At 42.6% G+C, this 21,327-nt stretch overlaps 1 protein-coding gene and 1 non-coding gene across 2 annotated transcripts in view; both read left to right on the top strand.

The window, feature by feature from the left end:
• Dnah8 (dynein axonemal heavy chain 8) overlaps positions 1–21,327 on the top strand; it is a 313,541-nt gene that overhangs the window by 172,049 nt on the left and 120,165 nt on the right. Inside the window, exons 58-67 of the mRNA XM_004624185.2 lie at positions 533–696; positions 2,117–2,309; positions 4,237–4,359; positions 6,623–6,753; positions 9,185–9,338; positions 10,851–11,015; positions 12,345–12,571; positions 15,588–15,706; positions 18,659–18,762; positions 20,142–20,318. Coding sequence (XP_004624242.1) covers positions 533–696; positions 2,117–2,309; positions 4,237–4,359; positions 6,623–6,753; positions 9,185–9,338; positions 10,851–11,015; positions 12,345–12,571; positions 15,588–15,706; positions 18,659–18,762; positions 20,142–20,318 — 1,557 coding nt within the window. The remainder of the gene's footprint in view (positions 1–532; positions 697–2,116; positions 2,310–4,236; positions 4,360–6,622; positions 6,754–9,184; positions 9,339–10,850; positions 11,016–12,344; positions 12,572–15,587; positions 15,707–18,658; positions 18,763–20,141; positions 20,319–21,327) is intronic.
• LOC111818733 lies at positions 5,528–5,637 on the top strand. Its single transcript, XR_002822648.1, has one exon. It is a non-coding gene; the product is annotated as a U6 spliceosomal RNA (small nuclear RNA).

A 21,327-nucleotide genomic window follows, 5' to 3' on the forward strand; every position in this document is an offset into this window, starting at 1 on the left:
GCATTTATGGAAGTCCTAAAATGTTAAGGACCTTAATCAAAGTGATCTATGGAAGATGGTCATTATTGACTTCAGTGAACATTCATTACCTGCATATTATGATGCTGATTCTCATGATTTTTTTTTTTTTTTTTTTTTGCTATGTTATGATGTATTTCCATATGGACACTAGTTAAAAATGACTAGACATGATTTTTTCCCATAATTCATAGAGTTCTTAAGAAGGCAGAGGAAAGTGTCTCATTCAAAGCTAGTTAATGGTAGTGGAACAAGGCAGTGGAATATGCAACTAGTGCCTTATTCTTGAATCCACTCTACTCAAGAGGCTATAGTCTTTTAAATTCTATATTATTTTATCTATCATGTATTTTTTCTATCAGTGATATAATAAAAATATAAACTTAATCTTGATCATTACTCAGTCTATTATATCTGAAATTGAAGTTGTGAAATAGCCTAGTTCTAAGAGCCCTCCTACTTTTAATTTTATCTGAAAGCTACTTGAGAGCACTAAATATGTTTGTGTCTCCAGGTGAAGATGCTGCCAACTCCTTCTAAATTCCATTATATCTTCAATCTTCGAGATCTTTCCCGAATTTGGCAAGGAATGTTAACCATAAAAGCTGAGGAGTGTGACTCGATCCCTGTTCTCATGTCACTTTTCAAACATGAATGCAACAGAGTAATTGCAGACAGGTAGAAATGACCGCGCTTGACATTAAATGAATGACTTAAGAAGTTGATGCTTGCAGACAAATTCTTGTATTACCTACTCACTCAGACAGCAGTGTAAATAGCATTGTGTTAATTCTCTTGGGCTTATGAAGCAGTAGTAGCTTTAGACAGCATTGATCACCTTAAAAGTGCTCTACTGGGGCCAGTGAGATAGCTCAGCAGACTAAGCACCTGCTTAGGCAAGCGCAGGCACCGGGGTTCGATCACCACCACCAGACACAGTGCCGGCCCCACCGAGCCAGCCAAGACCAGGCGTGGTGGCGCACACCTGTAATCCCAGCCCTGGAGAGGCTGAAAGCAGGAGGAGCACTATGAGTCCTAGCTGTGTAGTGAGACCCTGTATCAAACACACTTTTTTTAAAAAGTTCTCTGCCAGTTGGACATGGCGGTGCACACCTGTAGTCCTAGATACTCAGGAAGCTGAGCCAGAGAGATCACAAGTTCAAGGCCAGCCTGGGCAACTTAGGGACCCCTTCTCTCAAAGTAAAACATAAAAAGGGCTAGGGGCATAGTTCAGTGGTGGAGTGCTTGCCTAGCATGCCTGAGGCCCTGGGTTAAGCCCCAGTGTACTCCAAAAAGAAAAAGTAAATAAAGCTGTGACAATTTCCTTGAGGCATGCTAACAGCACATTTCCATAAACCACTGTATCGTCAGAGTTGTTCAAACTGAACAGCAAAACTGAGTTGTGCATATGTTATAAAACTGTGAACTCTGGGTAGGTTTTCTCATGGTGAAATCTGGTTTCACCTCACTAAGTTCCATTATCTTGAGCCTTCATTTCCTCATCAATACCGTATGAACGATAGCGTTGGTCTTACAGAGTTGTAAAGCACGTGTCACAAAATGGTGCTCCTGGTCAAGCATTAATTCCACTCCTCCTCGCTTGGGGATGTGAGTCTGGAAAGGACCTTCATGTGCCATAACCACAAACCCAGAAAAGGGACACTCACCTATTACTGGCTGTCTTTCCTACACTCCTGTTACCAGTGCTTGGGACCCCTGATCTCACCTAAGTGATTCACCTGTGTGTTCTGTGAGTAGGGGCCACCCTGGGTGGGGTCATGTTCTCGTCCAAGAGCAGAGCACTTTGTTGCCCTGTCCTGAGGCCAAGAATGTCCAAGGTTGGGTCTGAGAACAGGTCAAGGGAGGCTGAGACCACGTTCAGTTCGAAAAGATGCTTTCATCTTTATTTATTTATTTTTCCATAATTTTATTGAGAAACAAATAGCAATGAGACAGTTTCAAACCAAATTGGTAGGGTAGTTTCAATAATTAACACATTGCATATATTCTTCCTAGTGGTTAATTGCTGTACAAGATGTGAACATGATATCCTAATGCTTTCATCTTTTGCATCCTTATTAGTGTATTTTTCTTTCAGATTTATAGCTCCTGAAGACGAGCAGTGGTTTGATGTACACCTTACCCGTGCTGTGGAAGAAAATATCAGTCCTGAGATAGCCTCCTATATTCTCCCTGAGCCATACTTTGTGGATTTCCTCCGTGAGATGCCCGAGCCGACAGGCGATGAACCCGAAGACACTATCTTTGAAGTACCCAAGGTCTATGAATTGGTCTGTATTTTCATCTCTTAAAAATCCTTCAGTTCACTCACTAGATGTTTCTCTCTGCCCCCAAGTTCCACTGTGCAGGGTGCTGTGACAGCTGAGTTATTAGTGTGTTGTGATTCATAGTTACCATATACCAAGTAAAATGTTTTCATCAAAGAAATTTGGAAACAAGCTTATTGAAGCCAGATATAAAACAAGTGTGCCGACCATCTCCACTTTATTTGATATTGCTTTGAAAGTTTTAGGCAATGGAGCAAAATGACAAAAATAGCTATCACTGGCAGACAGGGAAAAACCCCAAAGTATTGGTAGAGATATGATAATTTAATTATATAACTCAAAAGAATTTTGGCTTCTAAGATGACCAAGTGTTATATAAGCACGTAACTCAATAACTATCTTCTGTACCAGGGAATAGCAAATTACAGTCTATGGGTCATTTCTAGTCCACTGCCTGTTTTTGTTGCACTGTGAGCTAAGAACAGTTTTTATATTTTTAAAAGCTTAGAAAAAAAATCAAAAAGTGTATAATATCTTATGACACATGGAAACAATATGGAACTTGAAAGTTCCATAAACTTTATTTATGGAACTACATAAATAAAGTTCCCAAGTAAAGTTCAGTTGGGTCACAACTATTTCCATTTTCTTACTTCTTGTGTGCAGCTGTCTTGCACTGTAGGGACAGAGTAAAAAGGTCAGGAGCAACTGCATGGTCTGCCAAGCCTACAATATTTACTACTGTGCCCTTCACAGAAAGTTTGCCAGGCCTTACCAACAATCACAACATATAAAATATTACACAAGTATTTCATTCCACAACAATAATTCCTAGGGCTTGGGAGAGAGCTCAGCAGTCTAAGCACCTGCCTGGCAAGTGCAAGGACCCAGGTTTGATCCCCGGTAAAAAAGTTTTAAGAACCCAACAATTCCTAGATAAAACATTTTGGAATTAACTTGATAAAACCTCACTTAACTGGAGAAAATACATCATTTTTTCCTAAATTAATTGATAAGTTTAGTGAAATATAAAATAAGATTCCAAAGAGATTTTTCTGACACAGCAACCATTGAAAAAGAGTAGCCATGGCCCTCCGCTATCCCATGGCCGTGGGCCTCAACAAGGGCCACAAGGTGACTAAGAATGTGAGCAAACCGAGGCACAGCCGCCGCCGCGGACGTCTCACCAAACACACCAAGTTCGTGCGGGACATGATCCGGGAAGTGTGCGGCTTTGCCCCCTATGAGCGGCGCGCCATGGAGCTGCTCAAGGTCTCCAAGGACAAGCGCGCCCTCAAGTTCATCAAGAAAAGAGTGGGGACGCACATCCGCGCCAAGAGGAAGCGTGAGGAGCTGAGCAACGTGCTGGCCGCCATGAGGAAGGCAGCTGCCAAGAAGGACTGAGCCCCTCCGGAATAAAGCTTTGCAGAAAAAAAAAAAAAAAAAAAAAAAAAGAGAGATTTTTCTAAACCAGGTCACATGACCTAAGTAATTAATGCATTAGAACAAAGAATTAAATGAGAAGGAACAATTTTTGAAATAAACTGGGGTATTTCACAACAATGAAGACTGGTGAATCTGTGGCTCTGTAAACAATGTAATACTTTGGTATGTTTTTAAAAAGCCAGAAAAAGTATTAAAAAGCAGATTAAGAATAAAAAAAAATTGTCACAGTCCATCCTTAATTAACGTGGATACGAATTGGTGCTGAGCCTTTGGAAGCAAAAGGCCAGAAACGGTGTGCTGCTGGATGCCAGCTGGTGGAGGTGGGTCCTGGGGCCAAATTAAATATTACTAAAAATGGATTCCTACATGATAAGTCTCTGGAAAATCTAAAAAGTCTTTTAAAAATAATTTTGTGTGCCTTGACAACTGAGGTTTGAGGAAACATCTGCAGCCTCCTTACTTTCCTCTTTCTTTCCACCCCTAGGTACCATCCTTTGAATTTCTAGCTGAAAAACTTCAGTCTTACCAAAGGCAGTTCAACGAAGTCATTAGAGGAACGTCGCTTGACCTGGTGTTTTTCAAAGATGCAATGACTCATCTTATTAAGGTTCTAACTGTTGACTGTTTCCTGATATAAATGGATGGTGTAGAAGCTTAGTAAATTCCACAGATAAATTGGAGAGAAAGTAAATATGCACTATCACACGGCATATAGAAGAGTATACACAGCCTGGGTCAGCTCACTGTCTCAGGCAACAAGGGCTTGATACAAAATCCTCTGTTTGAATCCACCCACACAAGAGCAAATGCTTTCCAGTACAAATTCATAGGTTTTGTGTTCAGAGCTTTTCTCATGTTTAGTCAAAGAGCCTTGTCTTCCCGAAGGGAAACTGGAGAGCCCCATGGAGAAGTGTAGCCTCTTGGAATTACAGGTTGTTAGAGCTTTTCCCACAAGGGAAAGCTGTTCTTTACTGAGTTCAGCTTTGTGGCTGGAGTGCAGACTTGGATGAATTGGTGGGGAAGGAGGATGGAGGCACACAGTGATGGGATGGCAAGCTGGTCGGGGCAGTACAGGCAAGGGCATGTTTGGATGCAGAGTCTAAAGTATTACAGAAAGTTGTTTGTTTCTGTTATTGGTTGTCTGAGAGTGAGTTCTTAAGAAGTGACAACTTGGGTAGAGAAGTATGACAAAATGAGATTCCAGAAATGTTGGTGTGGGAGAGATTCCAGATGCTCTAATGTGGTTCCGTCATTCATGCTCTGGGCAAATACTCACTGAGCAGCTACCGTGGCGAAGTCTTGGGAGCTGATGACCCTGCTGTGGGGGTCTAAGACTACAACCTAAATGATGACCATGTTTTAAAAATGTAATGATAGCTGGGAAGATGGCTCAGTGGAATAAGCGCTTCCCTGGCAAGCACAAGCACCTGAGTTCAATCCTCGGTTCTGCCAAAAAATAAAAAAATAATAATAAAATAAAAATGTAACGATAGTGTCCAGGCATACCAAGGCATCAGGCCTCTCCTGCTATCTGCTAAGCATGCATTTTAAAAATGTGCTGGTCATAATGGGTTTAATGATCTCTTCCTAATCCATAACATTCACGTAAAATATAGCTTTTCAGAAGTCTGCGGGCAGCCTATGTAAGATTCAGACTACCGTGTGAGTCTTATCCTCACCGGGAAAATCAGTGCTAGGAAAGTGGTGCTGTGGGAAGCCCGTCTCCCTGAGCCTTTGCCATAAATGTTCCCTTCTCCCACCAGAGGCAGGATTTTGGTACTTTTAAAAATGCTTTCCTGGTACTCACTTTGGAACAATACAGAGAAGGTTAACGTGGCCCCTGCACAAGGGTGACACACACATTTGTGGAGTGCTCTATACTGTAAAAATAAGGGTAAATTATAATTATAAAATGATTATCATTTGTATAATGAAGGCTTTGTACTTGAAAACACTTGCTCTGTTCTGTTTAAGTCATTTGCCCATCTTTCAGAATTGAATTGTGATGTTTTTCTTATTGATTGTTAACCAGATTCAGGTTCCTAAGCTCATTCATTATCATTTAAAAAAATAATAATAGTGATTCTTTAAAAATGCTTTGTTGGCCAAGCATGGTGGTGCATGCCTGTAATCCTAGCACTCAAGAGGCTGAGACAGGAGGATCATCTCAAGTTTGAAGCTAGTCTGGACTACAGAGTGAGTCCAAGGCCAGCCTGAACTATACTGCAAGACCTCCCAAAGCAAACAAACTGCTTTGCTGGCAGAGATGTGACAGGGGCAGCATTTGTTGTAGAAAAAGGTGCTTGTATGATTAACTATATTACTGATAATAAGCAAATGATTCTAGCCTATTCTTATATCTTCTGCAAATTAGCAGCCATTGAGTTTAAAGATAATAAGATTACGCACACCACAAACACATAGAATAGTTATGAAATAGAGCAAAATAATTTGCTTATTTTCATGGTGCAAATACAAATGGACAAAGAAAAATGATTAAAGTGACATGAAAAATTTTTTAATTCCAAGAATATACTTACAAGGAAAATATCTAATACAGTGTAGAAATCTCTGCTTAAACCCTTAAAAATTTATACCTTTTTTTCTAATGAACACTTTTTTATTTGTTGATTTGGTACAGGGTCTCACTATGCAGTCGGACTTGCAGTGATCCTCCTGTCTCAGCTTCCCCAGCCCTGGGATTACAGGCAGACACGGCCATGCCTGGTTTCAGTGGCCAGCTCAGCATGGGGCTGGCATGGCATGCAGTACTGGGATTGAATCTGGGTCCTTGTGCTTGCCACACAGGCACTTAGACCGCTGAGCCATCTCCCCAGCCCCTAATGCACACTTTTTAAATTTCAAAACAGATTTCACGAATAATTCGGGCTTCGTGTGGAAATGCGTTGCTGGTGGGTGTCGGTGGTTCTGGAAAACAAAGCCTTTCAAGATTGGCATCGTTTATAGCTGGATATCAAATATTCCAGATAACATTAACCAGGTAGGATACAAGAAAACTGGACAAAATGTTTCTCTAAGTTAATTTCTCTGGAGTTGAATATTAGATTTTAAAGAAATACAAGTTATTGCTCTTCTTTGTTAAGTAAGTTTTTATTGAAATATGGCTTATGTGAGGGATATGTGTGTTGTGGGGTCACAAAGCACGAAGCACACCTGTCCATCAGCCCATGAGAAATAAGACATTACTTTGCCCCAACACATTATTGTGGCATGTGGCAGTTACCTCCCAGGCATAACCAGATTCCAATCCCTCAGCTCATTCATCCGTTTTGTGTACCTTTTTTGTCAGTTCCTACAAGGTTTCCTTTTTGACACCTCCTTTCTGTTCTTGCACTGTGGGTGAGCTTTATCAGTGGTGTTCTATTTTAGCCATGGTTTGTTCATTTTTATTGCTGTATAGTGTCCCATTTTATCTTATCTCATTGCTACCATTTATTCATCTATCAAGCTATAAATAAATATTTGGTCTCTGACAAATGGAACTTCTGTGAACATTCCTGTCCATGTCTAAGTGTGCTCCAACAAGTAAAATTGCTGAATATAGAATGCACAATACTATATTCAGCTGTAGTGGATCTAAGACGTTTTCCAAAGTGAGTATACCAATTTTCATTTCTACCAACAAGTTGAGAGTTTCAGCCACAAAGATATTGTCTCATTACTTCCTTAACTTTTATAAATAAAACTTACTACTTTCATACAGCTATAACCCACCTTACAAATTCATTTTCTTATAAACTCTGAAGAGGTAATTGAGATTATTATTTTCTATATACATACCCAGATGAGCTGGCTGCACTTATTTAAAAGATCCTCTTTTCCTGGCTATGTCATGGTGTCGTTTTCTTTTTGGTCATAAATCATCTGATCGCAGGAATTTTTTTGATCAAAAATTGTGTACTTTTTATTAATTTTATAAAATGATAAGAAATATAAAAACATAATTTTATCAAATTTATTCAATAGGATCGCAGGAATTTTTGCTTGAGTAGATGGATGCAGAGGACACATTACGTTAGAACTTTAGTATCTGCACTGCTGAAGTGAGCTCGACATACTACATTAGAAAGCAAAGCACAGAACAGATGAGCTTAGAAAACTTCTGCAGAAGAGGACCCATGACAGGGAGGCAGAGTGACCAGGACCTGAAGAGGGGCATGATAGGACTGGGTCTGTCTGTGACAGAAGCAACCCTTGGCAGTCTAATTTTCTTTAAAATAACCAAAATGGTTACATGACTTCATTAGCGGATGGCTTCCGACTCAGATCTTTCTCTGAAAGACTCATCCCAAAAGCACAGGCCAAAACTGTGGCACAGGCGTGTCTGTGGTTCAGGAGCCCATCCGAGGAGTTCCTCTCAGTGAATTTTCCTGGGGAACCCTCCTGAGCAGGACTCCTAGGCTCTCTTGGGGCTGGAGGGTCTTTGCTGACATCTAAAGGCTTCTTACAGTAGTGAGCCCTGAACAGGGGAGCTGGTGCTCCTAGTTTAAAACAAGCGTAAGATAAGCCCTCTAGGCTTTGGAGGGTCCTTACACTCTGCTGTTCTCAGGGCCCACAACCTCTACAGTACATGCCGTCATTCTGTCGATGATGAGAAGTGTGCGGGAGCTTCTCTCGAGCTGCAGCACAGATTCAATCCCAGAGCTTTCTGGTTGCAAGCTCCATAGGCTTTGCATCACATGCTCTGGCTCAAGCCAAGCTCCCTACCACTTGCACTGTGAGACCTCCTGAAAGTAAGGCGTCTTTATTGTGCTTGTCATCAGCTTACCCTGACCATATAAGGCGCTTGGGACGAGGCCTGCTTTGTTCTCACTACACTGCATCACCACCTGCAGCCCGAACGTGCAGCAGGAAACAGTGGACAGAGCAGCACCTGCTCCTTTCATAATCTATGACCCCCCGAAGTGTATTTCTGTTACTTATACCAAATCACATAATATATATTTTTCTGTAGGCTTTCTCTATATCTAACCACTTGGTGAGACATGTAAATAACTACTTTATCTGCTTTTTAAAATTTATAATTTCTTGTGATTTTTCTCAACCAACCAAACTCATCCAAATTTCAGGTCAGGTATTAGACATGTTTTCAGCTGGGTGGAAGCTGTTGCCGAGAGCCGTAAGGTTGCAGGGGTGCAAAGCTCGTTTTCCTTTCCCATCGCTGTACAAGGATCACTTCTGGTAAAATCTCCCTGTTTCTCACTTCTCAGAATAAATACAATGTCTCTGTTCTGAATGGCAGCACTTAGCTCTTCAGCCCAATCCCTGTGCTTTCTGGAAGGCACTGTTACCTAATCTCGGTTGAGCCTGGTTCAGATTACATTGTAACTACCACGGGTTCTTACTGTGCTTCCAGATACATTATGACCATATATGTTTTTCCCCTTTAATTGTAAATGTTCCCTTTCCAGGTCTTACAATGTGAGCAACCTAACAGATGACTTAAAATTTTTATACAAAGTTGCTGGTGCGGATGGAAAAGGAATCACCTTCATCTTTACTGACAATGAGATCAAAGACGAAGCATTTTTAGAATACCTTAATAACTTACTGTCCTCGGGGGAGGTAGGTCTCAGTAGCAGAGGGAAAGCTAACGCTAAAAAATGTGGATTCTGCTTGGATAGCAAAGGTGGGGGCCAGAGAGATAGCTCAGAGGCATAAGCACGCACCTGGCAAGCACAGGGACCCACGTTTGATCCCCAGCCCCACATGCTGTGTGATCTTGGCCCTGGATGTGGGCACCTGCCATGCGGCCTGGAACTGCGTGTGGTGGCACATGCCTGTAATCCCAGCATTCAAGAAGTTGAGCGGGAAGGATCTCTGGGAGTTTTAGACCAGCCTGGGGGGCTACAAAATTGAGCACAAGACCAGCTCAAACTGCACAGCGAGAACCTGTTCCCCACCACCACCACCAAAAAAAAAAAAAAAAAAAAAGCAAGGGCAGCAACTCTTCAGAAACAAGGCCCTTTAGCACACATTCTGGATTTGTGAAATGAGATTTTGTATATTTTTTTTGTATAGTTCATGTGAAATGAATGCTATCCACTTCCAAATTTTAAGTATGGCTCCTTACTTGTCTCTTTAGTCTTCTATTTGATCTTACAAATTATTTTAGAAGGAAAGTAGCCCTGTATCAGCTCATTAATCAGAGGATGGAAAATTCTGTTAGCTGTAAAATTCTGTTCTGGCACTGCTGCTTGCAATACCAGCTGTGGTGGCCCTCCTGTGACCGCTCACTGCTGCAGACAGGACTTATCCGGAGGACTCATGCAAGTTAGGGATAATGCTCCTGGCTAAGATTTCCTGCAGCAGCCATGCAGCCAGGGTGCACAGCTGGAGCAGGAAGGAAAGAGACAGCGCGTGGAGTTTGGCAGAGTCTGCGGGCCTGCATCGTGCCCTCGCCAGCGTGCTTGCTCTGCAGGACACAGACCCGGACCCCGAGTTTCTGCTCAGGGAAGCCCGTTTGGGATTCAGAGACCTGTAGTTTCATTGGTCCCATAGCTACTCTCCGCCTGCCTACAACTGCCTAAGTTCTAGACTCCCGGAAGAGCAGGTGTTCTCTGTCTGTCGCAGCATTTGTGTCCAAGTATGGGCACAGTGTGCAGCCTCACCCACTCGTAACGGGGGAGCGTTCCCAAAGGATGCTAGCCCAGATGCCAGCCCTTCTCTATGGTAACTCTGCCCCGCAGAGTTGTGCTGCTGAGGCCAGATGGTCGTGTATCGTGGAGCCAAAGTGGCGAAGACGGACTCATTAGCACACATTTTAAATCGTTGTTCAGAACAGTGGAAGTAATGTTTTAGTGATAGCTATTTAAGGACAAAGAAAAAACAGGATCAATTCGTGATTCAATTGTGTAATAAAAAGTTGTACTCTGGATAATCTCTGGCTACTCAGCATGTAAAGATGCAGAAAGGAAAAATAACCCAGGGGAGGAAAAAAAGAGGACACGTCGGGGTAAGGTGGCCTAGGGAATGAACTGGGACCCTGTGCCTGTGAGGCAGATGCTTATGCTGCTGAGCTATCTCGGCAGTACAGGAACTCTTAAGATACAGAATCCTTTCTTGTCTTGCTCCAAGATCGCCAGTTTGTTTGCACGGGATGAAATGGATGAGATCACCCAAGGCCTGATCTCGGTGATGAAGCGGGAGCTGCCCCGCCACCCTCCCACCTTTGACAATCTCTACGAGTACTTCATTTCTCGATCCAGAAAGAACTTGCATGTGGTCCTCTGCTTCTCTCCAGTGAGTCTTTTATTTTTATCTGAATAAGAGGTGTTAGTTGTTGAACTGCTCCTAGCATGTACTTGCTGTGCCTGAGATATTTGCTCAGAAATTAGTGTTTATTTCATTGAATTAAAATTGATACTTTCCTACCACCAATCTCCATGGGCCAAAATCTAATTACCAGAGTGATAACTTAAAAATACTTGTGTTATTAGAAGTTACCACACAACCTACAAGTTTTTTCATTAATTACCCAAAGACGTACTATTGGAATTGTAAGGAGGCTGATGGCGTGATCTCGTGCAGCTCTACCTTCAGTCCAGACGTATCAGCTTGAATGTCCCTGAGGGAGCACTGAATATCTCTTGTTCACCCTGCTGTCCGGTGGCCACTAGCTACGCATGGCTGTTGAAATTTTGATTAATTAAAATTACATGGAAGTAAAAATTCACTTCTTCAGTCCCACTCGCCCCATTTCTGGTACTCAATTTCCACGTGGAGGTAGTGCCGACCGTGTTGAAAATCCCGTATGTAGAACCCTTCCATCATCTCAGAAAGTTCTGGATGCTTCTGCTCTGCTCTGGGGGGCGGGGTCATTTCATCTAAAGACAGGCTGCTTCCTTTTTAGATAATCTCATTGCGAGATCTCTTCTTTCCAATCAGTTAAATTTTGTCTGTCTGCACCTTTTTCTCTACTTCGAATTCCTCTTTATAAAATGACTCCAGTCCCTTTTCCACAGAAAGCTTTTCAGGTATTTGGAGAAAGTTTTTGTAGGCTCCCTAAGTTGTTTCTTTGTCAAAACGAACATGGGGTCCTTCAGCTCTTTGCACTTGTCCTGCTATCCGACCTTCCACTGTCCTGCTCCTCTGTCCCCAAAGGAAGTCTCATTTGCCAGTTTCCTCTAAGAAGAAAGTTCCTCTAGCTGAAGCCTGCAGTGCAGACATGTCAGGACAGGGAACAGTGGAAATGTGTTACCTTCCTTTATCTGAACACTAAATTTTTTTTATTGCTGCAGCCCAAGAAGCATTTAAAAAAAAATTTTTTTTTCAATATCACTTTTGACTCAGGATATATTCATTCCGGGGTGGGGAGATACCTTGGTGGTCTAAGCGCCTGTCTGGCAAGCACAAGGACCTGGTTCAGCCAGTCAGTAAAACCGGGCAAGGTGGTGCACACCTGTAATCCCAGCACTGGGGAGACAGAGACAGGAGGATCACTACGAATCCAAGCTGCGTAGTGAGACCCTGTACCAAATTTTTAAAAAAAGGATACGTTCATTCCTCTCTTCCTGTAGCTGATGGATAATCTCGCTGGGTTTCCAATGCTTTTTCTCTTGCTGTCAACAGGTTGGTGAGAAGTTCCGTGCCCGATCTTTGAAATTCCCCGGCTTGATATCCGGTTGCACCATGGACTGGTTCAGCCGCTGGCCAAGGGAGGCTCTGGTCGCCGTGGCCTCCTATTTCCTTTCCGAGTACAATATCGTCTGCTCCAGCGAAACCAAAAGACAAGTTGTGGAAACAATGGGCCTGTTCCACGACATGGTTTCAGAGAGCTGTGAAAATTATTTCCAAAGGTAAGTGATACTGCAGAAGATGGATGGCCATCGAAGCGAGGTTCCCTCCTAAGAGGAATTAAGGGTGACGTCCAGGAAAAGGCCAGTCCTACTGATTGAGCATGAAGTCCAGTTATGCTTAGATTATTCTCGCACTGATTTTTCAACTGATTATGCATTGAAAATATGGCAAATAAAAGAGATTTTAAAAGTAAGTAGTGTCCACACTTAAATATCTCCTTTCCCTCCAGGCCTCCAAGTAACAGCTGCTTAATGAATTGCTCGATTTCATTTGCTTAATTTTGTTTTGAAAATGACTCAACTAATTCATTAGAAACTGTTTAAAATTGCTTTCTTATTCCAATGTATTATTTATTTTGATTTAAGTAATACACTTTTCAAGTTTTTTATTGCCTTATGGTAAGGGAACATTTAGGTTGCATATTTGCATGACTTAGTCTTTCTAATTCCTTTATGCCAAAAAATTATGAAACAGAATCTTAATTGGCTGCAGAGAAAAGTATTCACTAAAAGCAGAGATGGTGTGTTTGTTATGTGAAAGCTGGTGTCAGCAGCTCAAAAATACAGATTTTTAAATTTTAAATTTTTTTATTTTTCTCCTAGAGCGTGACCGTTGTTGTGTAAGATTGACAGCTGTGAACAAAGGAGGTTGGCAAGGCTGGATGGCAGAGCATTCGGGGCTGTAGAACCTCCCGGAAGGGCTGTGCTTTAGTTTCTGCCTGGAAAGATGTTCTTGCCCCAAAGCCTTTTATTTACTTAAAACCATACCTGAACTACCCCTCTTACATAATGCCAGTGCCCAGGTGCTCCCGTCTCCCAGGTTTACCTAGTGAATAGTGTGCATTGATTTGTACCATTACCGGGTATGGTGGGGCATGCCTTGTAATCCCAGCACTTGAGAGGCTGAGGTAAGAGGAGCACTGTGAGTTCGAGACCAGCCTGGCCTACGAAGTGAGCTCAAGGCCAGCCTGAGCTGCATAGCAAGATGCTGTCTCAAAAACACACAGAAGAACTAATTTGTACCATTAAGAAGAGCGTCTTTCTGCTTAACTTAAACTCCTGCTGCTTCTGTCACCCGTGAAGATGAATTCTGACTTTCATGCAGCTATAAAAACCTAGCTTTTTATTTCTGATTTTTTGGGTATATTTTTAAGTGTTTCATGTTGTCTTAAAAGCCAGGGGTATTTCTTTTCTTTTCTGTTTTTCTTTTATTTTGGTACCAGGGATCAAACTCAGGACCTTATGCTTGCTAGGCAGGCACTTATACCACTGAGCTGTCTCCTGGCCCCATATTGTCTTAGATTACAGAAGTTTATTCTGAAGGTTTTACTTATCACTTTAATGGTAGTCACACATGTGCCCAAGTCTGCAACAAAATCTTTAAAATATCAAAGATCTTCAGAATGCCCAACGTTAGAACAAATAACATAACAAGTAATGTAATTATTGAGTAAGTGAAGAGGTCTTTTTTGAGTCAGTCTTCTTTTATGTAAAATCATTCCTTTCCTTTATTTCTGTTATTAAATATAATTACTGTCAGAAGGCCCACCCTCCGCTTGCGTTGCGTGTGGCGGTGTTGACTTCAAGGCCCATTCAGCCTTGTGTGCGGGGAGAGACTGTAAACTCACCCCGCTGCAGTCTAGCCATGATGGGTGCGCAGCAAATGTCATTTGAGCACAAGGGAATTACACTGCCCTAAAGAAAGACAAACTTGAGGCGGTCGTGAGTAGATACAATTTGAGAATATAATATTAAATGAAGTGAGACACATAAGCTTAAATATCACGTGGTTTCTCTTTCTGAGAACACCGTACACATACACATGCATAAATACATAAATGTGCATATATGTGTATTAACATGCAAATAAAGAACAAAATAGAAGAGAGATAAGTAGGAAGGGGAGGTTATCAAATACATCCCCAAAGTATGTACTCTATTGTTTTAAAAATATTTCAATATGTATGCTATTTTATTTGTACTACTAGTTTATCTTAGTTCATTGAAAAGACTTCTATTTTATTATCTATTTTTTAATCATTCATCTGTTTATCTATTTATTTGGTACAGGGCCTCGCTACGCAGTTTGAACTCATAGTGATCCTCCTGTCTCAGCCTCCCCAGCAGTATGCACACCACACCTGTTTGGGCGGCCAACATGTGCAGTACTGAGGATTGAACCCATGTCCTTGTACTTGCCAGGCAGGCACTTAGACTGCCACGCTATCTGTTCAGCTCCATATCTATTTGTTTTTATGTTTGTTTTCATAAGAATCTTTTTGTTTTATGTCTTGTACCCTGAGTAACTGTTTTGAAGATAATGAATCGCATCACAGTGTATTAACTATGGTTATCCTCTTATTACTTGGTTATGAAATTTTGTTGTTTTTTTTCATATAATTATAAAGGAATAAATCAACAGAAAAAAAAAATAAAGATGAGGCAGCCAACTAGCTCAGTGGACTAAAGCACCTGCTTAGGCAAATGCAGGGCCTGGGGGTTCAATCCCCAGGCCTGCCGTGCCGGCCCTGTCCCAGGGGTGTGCTGAGACCTCTATTGAGACTGGGCATAGTAGCGCATGCCTGTAATCCCAGCACTTGGGAGGCTGTAAACAAGAGGATCACTATGAGTTGAGGTATGTAGTGAGACCCTTTAGACCCTGTACTAAATGCAAAAAAAAAAAAAAGAGGAAGTGGATCAAAGCACAAATTCATTTCAGCTACTTATTCCTAATATTTGTCTGGAACTTTAGCATTGAAAGTATATTTGCATATCATGTTTTGTTTGATCTTCACAGAGTTCTGGGAGGGGCAGGGCAGGTGTCCAGCTGTGGAGATAAGAGTCCAGAGTGGGGGTCAGGGTCAATTCCAGGACTCTCAGGGTCAAAGCCTCAGAGGCTTTGTGTGCTCTCCCCACCTCTCCTCTGGAGCCCATGCACAGTGCCTGCCTCCTGCAAGGAGGAATCGCTGGTGACACCACCCGAAATTGCAGCAGTGGCTGTTGTGTCTACTTTCAGGTACCGCCGAAGAGCGCATGTGACTCCCAAGTCTTATCTCTCATTTATAAATGGCTATAAGAACATTTATACTGAAAAGGTGAAATACATTAATGAACAAGCAGAACGGATGAATATTGGTAAGAGGAGGGCGTCTTGTCTTTTTTAGGGTTTGTTTGGTTCATAATCTCAGCATGCTGTGGGGTGGACTCCGGCATGCCCGAAAACAGAGTGCTAACTTGATTGTGAGTCGTGGGTGACCTTCAGAGTTGAGCGTAAGGGTCTTTTACGCTGCCTAGGAACTCTGGATGGGAAAAATGTAAGTTTTTCTTTCTCTTGAACCCTGACACTCAGGTGTCTTAACTCCAGATCCACTGTGGGCCATGAATAAGCCCCTGAGCATCGTCTGGAGATGGGGGGCCAGCAGCTCTTGGGAACTAACTGCAACTTCCTTGATTTGTATAAATGTTGCCATGTTAGTGCCTTTCAGATTTCTACCAAAGAAACAGGCAAGGGCTGGGGAGATAGCTTGACAGTCTCAGCACTGCCTGGCAAGTGCAAGGACCTGAGTTTGATTCCTGTTACCACATGCCCTACTGGCTCCGGAACCCATGGCACTCTGTGCTGGCCACCAAAACTGGGTGTGGTGGCGCACGCCTGTAATCCCAGTGCTCGGGAGGCTGGGACAGGAAAGGTCACTATGAGTCTGAGCTGCATAGCAAGACCCTGTGCCAAGTAAATAAATAAATAAATTTAAAGAGAGAGAGAGAGAGAGAGAGAGAGAGGCAAAACAGAAAGATAAAGTGGTTGTTGACCCAAGCAGTGATCTTCTATAAATAGGAAACATGTGTATTGGAGCACTACATGTGTTCAGAAAGTGTGGGGTCCGTATGACCCAAAGCATTTCTTTCATTTCTCCTAAAACAGTTGTTCACACAGTGATCTGTGGTCTGTGAAGTTAGAGTGTTTATAGAAACACAGAGAAAAACCTCCTGTGGCTTTTTTTTTCTTTAGTACTAGGGATCAAACTCAGGACCTTGTGTTTGCCAAGCAGGCACTTAGGCTGCTGAGCTATCTCCCCAGCCCTTCCTGCGACCATTCTCGTGATTCAGCTTCTGAAGATGCATGATGCGTATTTAAATTTTTCAAACTGTATTACGGTAAAAGAGACATTGCCATTGATCCCCCTCAGAATACTCCCCCGTGTTTCAAACACACTGCTCCCAGGGCCCTTGCCGCTCTCTGACGCAGCTCTGGAGTCCCCTCTCCTGAGTGCTGTTAGCTGTCACAGCTGCCTTGGTGTTGAGTCCATTCAGAACATTTGCCTTTCCTGGGCATTTTGACTTAAAGAAGAGCCACAAGCTGCACAGTCAGACCTGCAGAAGAAGGTGCGTGAGGACACTCTGTCATGGTTTTAAAATCTTTCCTTTCGTCGTGTGGCACTTGGCAGCAGTATTCACTGTATTTTCTTAAAATCATACCTTATAAAAACACGTATGAGCACCTGGGGCTGCTTCAAAAAGTAGCAACAGTAGGACAAGAGTGAGGCGAGCAGGAGTGCTCCGAGGAGGATGTGTGGTGACACGGCTTTTGCTGTAATGCATCTTTTAAAATTTGAATTGCACCATATATCTCCATCGTTCCTCATATAGACGTCCTCTGGAATCAGCGGTGCTGCATCATATTTATATTAGCTCATGGGGGCCAGCTGGCAAATGTTTAGGAATTTCACCAACTTGTTCTTAAGCATAGCCTTTATGAGAAACCAAATAATAGGGCCAGCCAAATAGTTCAGCGGATTAAAGCGCCTGCAAGTGGGCACAGGGCCCCAGGTTTCCATCCTGGGCCTGCCATGCTGGCCCCACCCCCAGGGCACGCTGAGACAGCAATTGAGACTGGGTGTGGTGGTGCGCGCCTGTAATCCCAGCTCTTGGGAGGCTGTAAACAGGCGGCTCACTACGAGTCGGATCTAGTAGTGAGACCCTCAACACCCTGTAGGCCCTCCCCTAAAATATAAATAATAGCTGGGCGGGCTGGAGAGATGGCTCAGTGGTCTAAGGCACCTACTTAGAACAAGCTTGGCAAGGCATTAGGGACCGCGGTTCAATCCCCCAGCACCACATGCCAGCCGGCCCCGCCCCCTGGTGGGCTGAGCTGGCCACACACACACCACACAATCTCTCTCTCTCTCTCTCTCTCTCTCTCTCTCTCTCTCTCTCTCAAATAAATAAAAATAAAAAATATATATATTAAAAAAAATAATAGCTGGGCGTGGTGGTGCCATCCTGTAATTCCAGAATGGGAGGCTGAGACAGGAGCATCTCAAATTCAAGCGCAAGCTGGGCAAGCAACTTAGTGACTTAAGGAGACCCTTTCTTAAGCTAACTAACTAAATAAAGATCTGGGGATGTAGGTCAGTGCAAAATCCGTGGGTGCAAGCCATGGTGGAAAATGTAAGTGACTGCTTTCCGTCCCTGGAGACCTGCAGACGCAAGCATCCAGCTGCACACCACCGTCCAGAAGCCAGCTGCCGCAGGAGAGCTTCCCTCACCCAGTTTTTTCCCTCTGGCTTCCTGGAGATCAGAGTCAGTTACACAAGGTTCAGTGATTGTTTTCGTTTTTATAGTAAAGGGAACCACAAGCCTGCTAACATTTCTGTCTACCAATTCTGCTGCAGTATGAAAAAACCAAACAAGATAGCCACCAACTGTCTACCAAACCAAAAAAGGCCTGAGTTTGCCAAATAAATTTTCTGTCTAATGAATTGCGATCAACCTGCCACAGTGACCTGCCCTTAAGTGCATCTAAATTATAGTCTCCTTTATTTTACTTTTCAAAAATTGTGATGTTGGAGATTGAATAGGTGGTGTTCTCCCATCAAAGGCTATTTTCTTACTCCCTGTTGAATGCTCAGGAATATAGCCAGTGCTGGTTTCTTAAGATATAAGTGTTTTCAAAGCTTTTTCCACAACCATCTTGTGTTTATTGCACCATGATGCACTGTCTTATAAGTAATAAGTGTTTAATGAAGGGAAATGCAGTTATCTTTGTATTCAGCAAGATTGTGTACTTGTGTATGTGTGTTTGTAAAGGTCTTGATAAGCTGATGGAGGCCAGTGAATCTGTGGCTAAACTCTCGCAAGATCTTGCAGTTAAGGAGAAGGAATTGGCCGTGGCTTCTGTAAAGGCTGATGAAGTAAGTTTGCACTTATTCTCTCACTACTGAGGAGGCATTGCTTCCCGTGTTTTAAAAACATATTTAAAATGTTATTAGAGATAGGACTGCGGGGCGCAGATGTAGTCTTGTAATCCCCGCTACTCAGAAGCTGAGGCAGGAAGAGTGTGAGTTTGAGGCCAGCCTAGAAAAATTAGTCAAAACTCTAAAAAGCAGGTCCAGGGAGCTAGCTCAGTGGTATAAGTGCCTGCCTGGCAAGCACAAGGTCCTGAGTTTGATCTCCGGTACCAAAAAGTAAGAAATAAAAAGCAGAACTGGCCATGGTGGTATACAGCTGCAAATCCAGCGCTCTGGGAAACTGAAGCAGGGAGGGTCACAAGTTCAGTCGCAGCCTGGGGAACCTAAGTGACGTAGTGAGATCTTGTCTTAAAATAAAAACAATACAGGCTGTGGATATAGCTCAGTGCAAGTGTGATAGGTTCCATCCACGGTAAAAAAAGAAAAAAAAAGAAAGAGGCATAATGTACAGATTAGTCCAGATAAGTAGCATTTGCAAAGATTTTTGTTTAATTTATACCAAGACATATCCAAACTACAATCCCTTCTATCTGCTCCAAGATGATCTTTGCAGACTCTGGCTCTCCCTGATGTTTATGGACTCTCTGCCCGGCTCTGAGTCCCTTTGAAAGTCCTGCATAACTGGGTTCTTAGGGTGGCTCAAGTCTTGGCTCAAGTTTGTCTTGAGGAGGGAAAAGGATAAGAAAAACAATTAGTGGGAATTTGAGGGGAAAAACACATTCCTTCTTAAGAGATAGGATGTATGTGTGTTGTTCTTTTGTCTGCCACAATTTTTGGGCTGTTTTTGACATCCACTGAGAGTCAGTCAAGAACAGAAACCTAAGTTCTGACCCTTAGCCAGTTATGGAAATGAATGCGATACAGAGGAAGCACTTGGCCGGGTCCGAGCACGTGGGGAGCACTCTACACGAGCTGCTTTTAGGGTTATTACATTAGACTTAATGGCCTTATTCTATTATACTTACTTGAATTGTCTCAATTTTTAGGAATTCATAGAGTAAAATGCCATTTGGCTCTTTATTTATAAATGCAGCTTAAAATGTATATTTATATACTCTATGTATCAATTTTAAAAATTAAATATGTATTTTAGGCTTATATATCCTAAGCCTAAGAAAAGCTTAAAAATAGAAGATTACAGAAAGCCAATAGGAATTAGTTTAATACACCTTAAAATAAACAAGGCATAGATGGGGGATAAACTTGCTCTTATTCCTGTTTTATACTACGTTGAGTAAAGGTCCTTCTTTCTTACTGCATAAGTCGATAAGTTTGACTTGAAAGGTTTCTGTTTATGTTCATGTGTTTCTTCAACTTGACAGGTCTTAGCAGAGGTCACAATAAGTGCTCGGGCTTCAGCCAAAGTGAAAAACGAAGTGCAAGAAGTAAAAGACAAAGCCCAAAAGATCGTGGATGAAATCGACAGCGAGAAAGTAAAAGCCGAGACCAAACTGGAGGCGGCTAAACCTGCCCTGGAAGAAGCCGAGGCTGCCCTGAACGTGAGCCCTGCATTGCCACCCCCTCCGACAGCCCCTCGCAGACACCTTGCTTGTTGTGTTGCATGAAACCAGCTGTGCAACTTCGCAATCAAAACTGAGTTGAATTCTTAACTCTTCTCTAGGGCTGCAGACAGGTGTTTCTGTCGAGACCTTTTGCTAAGTTGTTAGAGTCCTCACTTCTGGTGACTTACTATTTTCATTGCATAGCTCAGCTTTCCCTGGGAGAGTTGAGAAAGAATACCGGAGTTGAGTGGACTGAGCGGTAGTGTGAAGGATTCAGATTACACAGAGAGCCTTCTTGGCTTCTCCAGTGAACCCTAGAGAAGGTGTCCTTTCTCTTTTTAAAGTCTTCATGTGGCTCTCTCTCTTCCTAGGATAACTTCCCAAACTGGGCACCCACAGGTGGGAGGGAGGGGGCGCTGCTCTGGAGTGGCAGGGCAGTTTGCTTTTGCGGCGAACGACCACCACTTCTTAGATGTGTGACCTGAGGAAGTTTAGTTAACTTTCTCGGGTTGCCAAGGAGATTGTAATTCCTCATTGATGCTGGAAGAACCCAGGTAAATATTAAAAATTTAAGAAATGTAATTTGTGGGGCCCATAGAATATGCACAATAAAGGCTACTGCTTCTGTTGCTGCGGGAACCTAGACTTCTTGAACTTTCTAACTCTTGTCGTTCTGTTCCACACACAGTGTGTTCCAGCAGTCAGAAACATCTATGGGATTCTGGAAGAATCATTATCTCTTATTTTTTAATGTGCTTCTCCTGTGCCAAGCATGCTTTCCCTAACCTCCATTGCCTAATAAAAATCATCCTCCAAATCTGGGCTCAGCCCTCTCTGCTTCTAGAAAGTTTTCAGTTCTTCTTCTATACCTTCATTTGTTTTCTTGTCACCTTATGCTTCTGCTGTGGTAGAAATCCTATTTTACAGGACAGGGAGATAGCTCAGTGGAATAAGTGCTTGCCTGGCAAGTACAAGGTCCTGAGTTCAATTCCTGGTACCAAAAAAA

The sequence above is a fragment of the Octodon degus genome, unplaced genomic scaffold (assembly GCF_000260255.1).
Source record: "Octodon degus isolate 3935 unplaced genomic scaffold, OctDeg1.0 scaffold00005, whole genome shotgun sequence".
Taxonomy (NCBI): domain Eukaryota; kingdom Metazoa; phylum Chordata; class Mammalia; order Rodentia; family Octodontidae; genus Octodon; species Octodon degus.